Source organism: Sciurus carolinensis, chromosome 4 (assembly GCF_902686445.1).
Source record: "Sciurus carolinensis chromosome 4, mSciCar1.2, whole genome shotgun sequence".
Classification (NCBI taxonomy): Eukaryota; Metazoa; Chordata; class Mammalia; order Rodentia; family Sciuridae; genus Sciurus; species Sciurus carolinensis.
Window position 1 is genome coordinate 139,086,610 of NC_062216.1, and position 12,325 is coordinate 139,098,934.

At 33.0% G+C, this 12,325-nt stretch overlaps 1 protein-coding gene across 13 annotated transcripts in view; it reads right to left on the reverse strand.

The window, feature by feature from the left end:
- The window catches only part of Ppfia2 (PTPRF interacting protein alpha 2), a 462,148-nt gene that overhangs the window by 85,527 nt on the left and 364,296 nt on the right, over nucleotides 1-12,325 (reverse strand). For all 13 annotated transcript variants that reach the window (XM_047551047.1, XM_047551046.1, XM_047551044.1 and 10 more), the window contains 4 exons: nucleotides 12,162-12,297; nucleotides 10,147-10,367; nucleotides 5,460-5,697; nucleotides 1,771-1,800 (listed from right to left, as the gene is read on the reverse strand). In XM_047551047.1, the coding sequence (XP_047407003.1) occupies nucleotides 1,771-1,800; nucleotides 5,460-5,697; nucleotides 10,147-10,367; nucleotides 12,162-12,297 (625 nt within the window). The remainder of the gene's footprint in view (nucleotides 1-1,770; nucleotides 1,801-5,459; nucleotides 5,698-10,146; nucleotides 10,368-12,161; nucleotides 12,298-12,325) is intronic.

The following is a 12,325-nucleotide window of genomic DNA, read 5'->3' on the forward strand; positions in this document are numbered from 1 at the left end:
TTCCTAATACGTATCAGTGCTATCATAGTTATGTGATATAACGATTCTTTTCTATAATTGTTTTTGTTAAGCACAATTATTTGTGGTTTCAGAATTTTGCTCCTGAAATATTTTATTATAAAATACTTTCCTCTTTCCCCACTGCCAAACTATACCTTTCTTAATATCAACTCTTAAAAACATTAGTCACAAACTGTTCCACTGAATAACACTTAGAGCTCACAGTATACAAAAAGTGGAAGAGAAAGACTTTGGAATCAGTCAGTCAGATAGAAGTGATCATTCCTACCTTAATGCATTGTTCTGAAGTGTTAATGAAGCCCCTCTGTAACTCCTTGTCCTGATACACACCATTTTTAGTTTGTGGCTCTCTCCATGACCTTCCTTCCCAGTCACCATTTTACTCTTTGTATTCTGTGAGTCTGCATTTCTGTTCAACACCTTCTATCCAACCTTTTTTTTTTTTCATTTCTTACACTCACTCAATTTCTTTATATCATCTTCTCAGAATTCTTTATATAGTCACAAATTTCCTTCTAGTACTTGTAAAGTGGTGGAGGAAGTCAAGGAGTAATAAAAATCCTCTCTAGGGTAAATCTGAGGGTTGAGAACCAGCTGGTATTGTCAAGAAGACTCTAGAGGCAGTTAGATAATAACCCAGGAACAGAAAATCCCATTCATCTAAGCTATGTAAGTACAACATGGGTTCCTTCAATTTAATGAGGATGATGATGATCAGGTTCTCTGGTTTCGGGAGTTTCAGTATATACTGACTACCAGGTCTTGAAGATACTGAAAAATGACTCATGCACTGGAAAGCAGGTTTGAATATTTGAAATTTCTCCATCTGATATCTGGTGACTAAAACTATGCTGTCCTCAATTATCTAATAGGAAGCCCTTTTGTGAATTAGAATTGGTGTCCATTTTGTTTCCTATATCCTGTACTAATTCTCCTGATTTCATTTTGAACAGGAAAGCATGTTTTTACTCATCTCCTGGTTTCCTGTATCCTTGATGCTCTGTGTCTGGAAAGGCTTCTCCTTCCAGTGCTCATTAATTCCTAAACATAGCAAACCACACCCCAGAACAGAGTCTTTTATTTGCAAACCCTCAACTCAGAGCCCTCTATTGTCTCCTGTAGCTGGTTCTAGGTTTAATATTCTTCTGCCCTAATTGCCAAGCTTCAGGCATTAGACAAGAGAGGTCCATAGACCCCAGAGCCACCCCAAGTTACTTAACCTAAACCTGCTTGCTCTGCCTTCCCTTACCTTTTTGGAAAGGACTTCAAAAAGGTCCTTGCCTATGCTTTCCCATTGCTCCTGCCAACCCTGGTGCATTTCTGGGGACATGGAATGCCCCCTTCTCTTGGGTACTGTAACCAACTATTGTCTTTTCTTTGGCAGTTGTCTCCTGATCTGTTGACCTCAGTTTTCATGAATAACAGTGAAATAAACATTCTAAAACAACCAGCATTTATTTAGTATTGATATTAAAATATCTAACTGTATCATCTGTAGTTTAAGCATTCAGAGGAATATCAGGATATCAAGTCTCATAAATCTAATCATTGCTCCTAAAACATAGATGATCTTATTTTTGATGCATTATCTCTTATTATCATATTTAGACAATACAATAATATAATAACTCTTAAACACTTTCAATACTTTTTACTTTAACAAAATACTTTCGAAGAAAAATTATTTTAAATTTTTTATTAATAAAAGTAATATTCGACTAGCAACCATATAAAAGTTTTTTACAATACCTTTCTCCGATGTTTCCTTAGATCACTTGGCTGCGATTGGCAGTAATAAAAGCAACAGGAAATAGAACTAATTAATGACTACTGTTGACCATGTTACAAGTTTAAATAGTATCTTGTATCCATAACTTATCTACCATTTCTTTTCTTTATTCCATGCTATCCTAAATAAGTGTTTTTTAATTATTACAGAAATACTCCTCCTCCTGGTGGTTACTTCAGAAAAGAAACCTCTCATGGGTAAGGGCAGGTCTCTATGAGGCAGCCATGTCTACCTGTACTGCCTGCATTGCATATGAGACACACAGTGGAGGGCGTAAAGCAGAGGAAGTCAATCTAGCCAGTGAGTTGGTCAGAAACAAATGCGACACAATATCCTTCCAGGAAAATATAGACCAAAATGAAGATCCAGTGCACATATATAGAGGTTATAAACTCTCCCTGTTCTATCTATGAAGAGCTTTGGGTATCCTTTGTGCAAATATTCTGTTCTGAAGGATCTCAAATTTCCTGGAATCCTAACAAATTCCACCCCCACATCCCCAACACAAGCTAAAAGCTCTGGACTCAGCATAACATGCCCTTGGGGATAGTGCTTTTTTGTCAATGCTCTTTTACAGGATTTAAAAAGAAAATTGTTCCTTTTTTTATAATTCCAGATGAATTTTACTGTTTTTGTTCATTTTTTCTTATGTAAGTAAAACCATCTTTATTAAACTATTCCATTATGCTTTCTATTTTTATTGTTAGTAGAAGATATGATGATTTCACTATGTTGAGTAGTCTAGATATTGCTAGTATGCCTGTGGATTTGTGTGAGGTAAGAGATAAAGGTAAATACAAGTGCATTTTATTCTCAGGATTAAGAAGCAATGTTGGCAAGATATCATGCCATGTAGTAACTAACACGATGTTTATTCAATCTCTTGTTTTCTGTCTCTAAACTTTCTAATCTTCTTTTGAATATTCAAACATGAATTACATCCAATTAAATTATTTTTCCTTTAATATTTTCTAAAGAAAATACCCATCCTTCACTATAAGAATATGAGTTTGGTAACAGGGTTTTATTAGGTGTCAAGGATTTCCAAGAGTTCCTTTCTTGCTTTCTTGACTTAGAAAAATTCAAGAAAATTTCTTGATTTCTTTAACTTTCAGGAAATGCCATAAATATTTTTTTCAGTATTTTAATTATAGTATGATAATGGTCATACTATAATTTACTGGTTTTAATTAATGATTATCTGCTCAAGAAAATGCATGAAAGCACTGACATATTTTTCATATGCACAAAAATCTAAATGATTTTAATATACTATTTTATTTTCATAAAAATAGCACTATTAAGGCCTAAGATGTTAATACTTTTGAAAATACTTAAAGGCAAAATACTATGTTTTAAAAATAAAGGGAAATAAGAGCAATATAGAAATCACCAAAGTATAATTGCCTGAAAGGCTGACTAAATTGTGCTCTGTGGGCCAAGATTCTTCCAGTAGCTTTGGTAATAAGTCAGTCATTAATATTATTTAGTTCATATTACACTTGCAGAAACTAAGCAGAGATGAGAGCATTTTTAGTTAATAAAATCAAAGAGATGTTTCCTGGGTTTCCAAAATAAGCAGACATAATGTGGCTCATAGGTGTATCTAGTTAGGATACCTTAGTATGTGGACTCCAAGTTTGCACTATATTGAGGTCAATTCTGGTTAGTTGGTTATTATTCTATGGTCAATGTCCTGTTTATTTAAAAACATTTTAAATATAAATTTTGGTAATGAGCAAATGCAATGGAAGACTCAGTGACTTAAAGAAGTAACTTTTTGCTGTAACTTTTTTTTTTTCTCCAATTTTCTTTCATTTAAGTTTTATTGCTTGGATGTCCCATAACTATAAAGACTTTGAATGTGGAAAATGCTACTTCACCACATAGTTTTGTTTCAATTGTCAACTGTAAAATTAGTGAAAAATATACCTCAACTAATATATATACTTTTATATATAATATGTAAAAGAAATTTTTTAAAGATGAAATAAAATTATATGAATATTAAATATTTATCTGTAAGAGTGTTTTCTCTAGGGTGAGAAATATATATATAATAAATACACACCAATATACACACATATATGTAGATTTTTATACAAATTAATTCTAATAAAATTTTTTTATAATTTATTAACTAGATTACACATTACTTCAAAATATTTGATGATTAAATTTAAACAATGAATTGAACTTCTTTATTCAGATATAATGTGCACATATAGAAAAATATATAATCATACACATAGATGTGGGCATTGTGGACTTTTATAGTACTTCACAGTCTTCTGATCACAAATACAACATACACTTTATATTCTTCTGTAATATCATTAATTTTTCTTTATTTACTGTATTTGTGCTCAATTTCATAGTGTATGAACTATTACCTATTTGCATTTTAGTCTCAATCCCCAGACTATTTTATTTTAACTGGAATTTTATTATTAAAACAATATAGTTTTAATCTACAATGGAAAAATACAGACTTTTACTTCCATATATTGTTCAAAATATTTTGATTCTCATTGCTCTCATCTCAACTTATTTCCAGGTAACTACAGAAAAATTAAAAAAAAAAAAAATCAAACCCCAAAACCAAGGACAGCTAGGCATAGTGGAACACACCTGTAATCCCAGCAGCTCAAGAGGCTGAAACAGGAGGACCACAAATTCAAAGCCAGCCTCAGCTACTTAGTAAGGCCCTTAGCAAGACTCTGTCTCAAAATAAAAAATAAAAAAGAACTGGGGATGTGGCTCATTGGTTAAGCGCCTCTGGGTTCAATCCTTGGTACAAAAACAAAAAGCAACTAAAAAAGTCAAGAATAATGTATGCTTTTGAGTTAGACATATTTGAGGAAAGTTCCAGCTCCACTCATAAGTGGTGCTGAACACGGTCAATTTACTCATGTCTCAAAGCTTCAGTTACCTCTGCTCTGTTGAGACCATGCTCTGTGATGTCAGGGCTCACATGAGAATTGAATGACTGAACATCATGGTATTCAGTAGTCATTCCAACCATATTTTACACAGGCCTTTCTATATTACTTTTAGCATGTAGCACTTTTTTTTCCTCAAATGTTTTCAGGGATTTTCTAGTTTAGACTTTCACATTTTATCTCTGAATATAAAGATAAATGAAAAAAAAAAAAAAGCCCAAAAACTAAAAAATTAATGTGATGAGGTTGACATGAATCTGGAAGAGATAAGAACCTGGTACTGTTGAGTTTTAATGGCTGTGATGAAAATTATGTCTTACAATATTATAAATTTCTATCTTGGTGTATTGAAGCAATTATCATGTGTGTTTTGCTATTTATTATATTAAAAAAATCCTTCCAGTCTAAATTTATTTCATCACTATGACATCAGTAAAAGTGTACTTATTGATTTACATCATTCACTTTTCTCATGTGATATTCAGATCTCTGCCTGTTCATTTAAGAAAGTTGCAGCATCTGTTTGGATACTGTCTCCTCAGTTCACAATGGAATTATGCCTACCACAAAGGGTTGTTGTGGGGAAAAATGAAACAAACCATGAAATTCATAGAAAGTCCTTAGATGAGAGCAAACACGCAGGGTATTTTAGCTAATGCATCATTAATCTTAACAGGGACAAAATTTCTCTGTACACATCGTCATACCAGTGTCATGACTCCCATCCTGTCCATTTCCCTGGCTGGGCTTCTCGGGGTAAGCTTTGGCGTTGAGTGTCCACTGGGGGGAGATGAACTGGCCAGTGATGAAGCTGTAACAGAGGCAGTGATGGAGGTACCTGGGTGGACCCTAGCCAAATTCAGGCCCTCCAGGCTCACACTGGCCACTCTATTCTCAATTTCTTCAGCACGTAACTCTGTAGATTCTTTTTCTTCCTGAATCAGCCTAAAAGATAGTTTAATTTTGATCTATTATATGCTGCTATAATGGCAACCAGAATTCACATAAAAATCAATTAAAGAGTACTTTAAATATTTTATATCAAAACTAGTATTTTTGTCTCATTTTTCTGATGTAGGCAGTTTGAACTTAGTAAATGCTGGGGTTCCTGACCTCAATTTAGAAAACTGTATCTTTCAAAGGATATATAATTCCTGTCACTTTCAGTTTGACCCTTTTTCTACTACCACCCTTAAAACTCTTCTAAAACCTTGCAACCTGGTTAAGGTCTACTGCTAATTTTAATTTTACATGTAAACTCAGGTACCAATTAAAAACACTTAGACATCCAGATATCAGCAGCATTTCATTGAGTTTCCACCCAATGAAAAATTTGATTAATAGCATCTCTAATAAATGTTAATTCATAATTATCATATAATCAAATAAAACCCAGAGTCTTCTTAAAAAATCAACACTTATTTAGCTAAGCATCCTTTAAATAAGTAACAGGCAATTTAATAACAGTATATTTAATCAAATGCATAGTATAACATCATTAATGTATAAACATACTCCAAAGGAAAAACTTCCCCTCCAAAAAAATTGCATTTTGTACTTTTAATACACTTGTTATTAAAAAAACGACTACTGCAGAAATTTATTTTGATAAGAGGCAATATATTCCTGTTGTATAAAAAGTTTTAATTATTTATTCTGGATATTCTGTTAATTGTAAAGGCAAGTCAAGCCTAAAGGAAGTTGAGTAAGAGGTAGATGGAAACTTAATTAAATAGGAAATCAAATGCGCATACAAGATCAGTTTGTTCAAAAAAGTAAATGACAATCTGTTGATCTTTGGAGTCCTGATATAAATATGGAAAGCAAAGAAAACAATAACAGCAAACTAGATTCCCCTTAGAATGTTCCCCAGGAATCATGTGGAAGGATGAAGGGATGAAGACCACAAAAGTAAGACAGGCAGCATAGTAGCCAACGACAGAAGAAAAGCAGTGTGGTGGGAATTGAGTCCTTCTTTGAACTCTTGACTCTTTCAGTGAGCTGTGAACAACTCTGAAAAGATAAACTTTTTAAATGACTAAATTGGTTCTTGAAAGAAGAAAAATTACAAGCAGAAGTAAATTCTGGTTGGAGTTAGCAGCTCACCACAGTCTATATCAAGGTACCTATTTTCGTTGCATGGTGTTATATAATAAAATCTCAGGTATTTTTCAATGTTCTTTCTACTCAGCAACTATATTAACCTATGTTCTAGTTACTCTAGGCTAAGATTATTACAGAGATTTACTACCCCAATTTAAGAGGGGTAAGAGTCTCTGAAAATAAATAGACTGTTAATAATATTGCTTTGATATTTTTTGGTGAAAAAAACACCACAAGAGTATATCTGCAATTTCAAACCTATTCAGTGGATTTAACTATTAGCTGAACAGCATCATAGAATGTTACTCAGTTAGAATTTATGTTCTACATTATTTTTTTTCAGTTTATAGTTCTCAAATATTTGGGGAGCACTTTCCATATGTCAAGCATAGTGCTAAGACATAGAAATGTGTGAGCAAAACTTGCTCTTAGACAAATTACAATCTAGTGAAAGTAAAATTTCTGCAAGATAGCAAAACCTTTCCTGAAGAAGTGGTGATGGAGCTGTGCATGGTGAGGAAGGGTAAAAATGAAAGAAGTGTCATGAGAAAAGGGTGTGAACTAGGGAGAATGTTCCAGAAGAAGGAAACAGTCACACCAAAAGAGTACCCATGGGACAGCCAAGGATTTGGAAGTCATGTCTAATGGTACAAGGAGAAGAAAAAGTGAGTGATAAGAAAATGGTGGGACGGTAGGACACTCTAGACAATATTAAGGATGTTGGTCTTCATATTAAGAACAATTGAAGAGTTTGGAAGAGAGGACATAAACACATTTAGTTTTCTAAAATTCTATTGTGACTGCAGTGTTAGGATAAATTAGTTCTGGATTCAAAGATTACAACAAAACCAGATAGAAATTTTTGTCCTGCAGGCGAAGAGCTATTATAGTATGCTGTAGGGTGACAATGGAAGAGGTGATGTGAATCATAGCAGAGGGAGGCAAAGTCTTAAACAGAACCAAAAAGAACAGCAGAATGCATGTTCGAATTAATAAACACCTGTATCCTATATTCAAAGAGAAAAAATATACCTGTCACATTTGGGTTTTTACTGGGATTATTCAAGGTAATTAGAGAAAAAGAACTGACCGCCATTGAAATAAACATTATATTAAATGAAAATAAAAATTATCATAGTACTAATATTTCTCAGTATTTGAAATGTTGACTTGTATGATTTCAATTATACAGTGTAAATCATCTATTATCAAGATGCTGTGAGATCATAGTACTTATTTCTTATTTACTATGAAATAAATCATATTTAGAACACATCATCCACATGTTTTATTGACTCTGAAATAAAAAATATAATAAAGAAATACAATATTATAGCCTAATATTATTATAGTATAATATTAAATTAATTCTGACAGATATATTAAGACTTTTTTATTCAAAGAATGCTAATTAATTTTATCCTTATTTACTTCCTTATGAAATTTACACCACATACTTCCCCAAAATTGGAGGGGATTTTTATTGATCAACCTGATTTACCATGAACTTCAATATCAATGGATGAAAATTTTATCTTTACAGATATAAGGAATACTCCTTAATCTCCAGAAGATCTAAATAAGAATTGGGTCTCATTTTTAACTATGAAAGTAACCACATTGAAAAGCAAGTTTAGGTATGACTGAATACAATTATAATCATCTACAAGCATTAAAATGAATAATACATTTTTCATGTAGTATATTACTAAATGGATTTGATTTTTGTCATTAATAACAGTAGTAGTAGTTTCAGTTTAAACCCATTATTTAAAAGCATTAACTTCTTTTTTTTTTAAACTCTCTATAGTTTTGGCAGAGAAAAACACCCCACCCTGCTTTCAGTACATGTTCTGCCATGGACTGAATTATGTCCTACCCATACTCATTCATACAATGATGCCCTAACTCTACTACTGTGTGTGGACATGGAACAATCAGGAGGTCATTAAAGTTAAAGGAGTTCATAAGGGTGAGAACTTGATCTGGTAAAGTTAATGTTTTCCTTTTCTTTCTGTCTCTTCCTCTCTGTTTCTCCCTCCATCTGCCTCTCCTGAGAGCAGAAAGAGAGCCTTTCCCAGAAACTGAACTTTGTCTGAACCTTGATCTTGGACTTTCTGGTCTCCAATACTGTGAGAAAATAACTTTTTATTTAAGCCACTCAGCCTGTGGTATTTTGTTATGGCTGCCCAAGCAGACTAAGTCATCTCCGTTGGTGGTGAATTTAAAAAACAAGGTGTGTTAAAATGTAATCAACATTAATAAACTTCTAAAAAATATGCTATCCCTAATATAATGGTTTAAAATTGATAAAAATAATATTAATTTTACTCCAATGACTAAATATTTTTGAGGGAGCTGATTATACATTAATTTGCATATTATTTAGTATCTTTGATGCAGCATTAATTGACCTTGTTACCTTATTACTACAAATATCATCCACTTTAATGATAAATTTTAATTTAAAAAGTACTTTAAAATTCACTGGGGAAATTTTATCTTTAACCTATTCTTTTATATTGCCTCTGTTATTAGTCTGATATGAGTCATGTATGCTTACAAGGGTTGTCCTAATTTTACACCAGAGATTCCCAAATACTTGGAGAATCTTGTGAAAATGTACATTTGGTTGAGTGGGTATCCAGGTGATGTTGTAAGGGGACAAATAAATGGGGATGGTGGGAACACTAGATTAAGAGAATAATTCTATAAAATGAGCCCACTGTGCTAACTCCCCACATGCTTTCTTTGCAAAAAGCAATCGGCCTGTAACCCTACCTGACCTGGAGGGACAGGAAATGTCACATTTATCAAGGAACTGAGGCAGGGGGTGGAAGGCCTGGCAGTCAGTGTAGATAATGAATGATGGGGGTTGAGAAGGTGAGGAATGGTTATCAAAGAAAAGACAGGGCTGCTAAGACCTCTGGGGATCACACTTCCCAACACAAAGCTATTACCTCCTGTGCTGTCCTTTCTGCCCTTAGGCACATACGTGGAGAAGAAAGAGAAGGTGTGGGGTTCCAGGGTTTATAAAAGAGCAATACACATCTACTCCTGCAGACACCTAGGTGTGGGTCCCACTTCTCTCTAGAGAAATCTGTCTCTACCTTTCTTAAATAAAGCTTGCTTTCTATTCTTGCCTTGGTGTTTCTTGGTGTTTAATCTTCAACACCAGGGGAACAAAGACTGGTTCTGATTTCCAAGACTAGTATTAATGTCAATGCCTCTGATTTGAGAGTCATTTAGGTCTTCTATTCTCTTGAAATGGTCAATACTAATTGAACTCACCTGATTTCTTTGTTGATTGCATCCAATTGTTCCTGAAGCATCATAGCTAGAGTCTGAGCATCAGAATGACCACTGGGAGAGAGAAGATCCATTGAGCTAAAAATTGTTTCTCTGTCATCATCATCAATATCAGACATTTCAGTGTCACTTTCAAATGGGTGACTGCTTAGTACTCCAATTTGTTGTGTTCTGTTCCATTCATGATCCCCAAGTGATTTCACCTAAATGGCACATGAACAATGGCAAGTATTTATCATATTGCTCATTTTTAAAGAACGAATCCATAAAATACCAACAAAAGCATGCCAGTTTTTAGAATTGACCTAGCAAAAGCATAACCATATGCTTAACTATTAACATTTCAATTTATCGGTTCTATATAATAGTTTATTGACATTTTAAGTAATTTAATTTTCAGTATAAATGTCAATATTGTAATAGGAATAGAGATGCTAAATTTCCATATGACTGATAATCCAATCACCTTTCAAAGTAACAATTACTATAAAGTATCTCCATTTTCAACACTATTCCTTATTTCTAAATACAGCAATCTCTGTACTCAAACATTTGCTTTTCTTATTCTCATTACTATGAGACTACAGATATTATACAATAAATTATTTAAGAATTCTTTCTTTGGAACTTACATAGGGGTTAACAAAATATTGCACAAATGTTTAATTTCATCTCTACTTCTCTGGTCACTTGAACACCTTGATTTTTTAAGCCCAAAACATGCTAATTTATATGGCTTATATTTTTGTAATTAATATAATGAAAGAGAATTTTGAGTAACCAATAGGCAGGTGGTTTTCAAACTGTGATCTGAAGGTATGAGAGAGTTGGGTATAAGGGATAGGCCCTAGAGTATTTTTTTTTAAGTTAGTTTTCATTGTTGTGATTTTGCAAAATGAGTTATATGGAGACCACATGATATTTCCTCAAGTACTAAGAATTGAGGACTGGAATTAGCATTTTCTTTAGACATTGTTTTGGTTGCAAAGAGTACTAATTTACTTGTCACATAATAGAAAAAAGAACTGAGATGAACTTAATTTTGTCCTTCTTGGTTTATGTATTTATTCAAATATTCAACAGATATCAGATGCCTACTGTGATGAATTAATTTATATATGGCATATTGGTGGCAGTTAAAAACCATAAGGTGTTGAGGACCTGTGTACAAATAAGGAAAAATGAATTGTATTTTGAATACATGAAAGTAGGGGAACAAACTAAACTTCAGGCACGAAGAAAGGATATTCTCCTTTATAAAATTCAATTGTATTACTCAAAAAGCGTAGCTTAAAATTTTTAAGTTATTGGGGCTGTGCTTATAGTTAGTGGTAGAGTGCATGCCTTTTGCATGAACCATTGGGTTCAATCCTTAGCACCACACAAAAATAAATAAATAAAATAAAGGTATTGTGTCCATCTACAACTAAAAATTTTTTTTTTAAATTTTAAGTTATTGACTGAATGAAAGGCCCGTAGAGCAGTTGACATTAACAATTTGGGTGGTTTTTGTACATTTTCCCCCAATCATTTTTACATAATAATTTTTCATTAAGATATTCAATTAACTTGAATTAACAATATGAACACTACTGCTTAAGTGTTTAATACATATGTCCATTTGTTTGGAATTATGGTGTAATGATAACTAGTGCATGGTATTTGAAACCATGCAAGTACAGGTTCAAGTTTCAACTCCAGTAATACTTGTGTAATATTGAACAGTTAATCTTTCTGAGTCTCAATAATTTTATGTCTGAAGTTGTATAAAATATTACTCATTTCATAATGTATACAGGTAAGAATATGAGAAATGCTTAGCTCAATTTCTGGTGTATAGTAAAGGCTTTATGTTAGCTATAATTTTTAAAAATATGTCATAGTCTGTGCTTGAAACTAATACAATTAGATTCAGTTCTCTTGGTGTTAAAATTCTATCCAAAATGGAATCATGCTTTTAATTAAAATGATCAAAGAGTTGAAGTGCAGTGATTAACCTTTGGCTCATCTCTTCTCACACCCACACGGCCTCTCCTTGCTCTTCTTATTACTTTAGTTGTTCTGTAATCAGACTGGCTGTCCACTAGGGATCCCACTGAATACCGCAACTCAGCTGAGGTGTCTAGATGAGTTCTGGAGAAATGGAAAAAAAATATGTCAT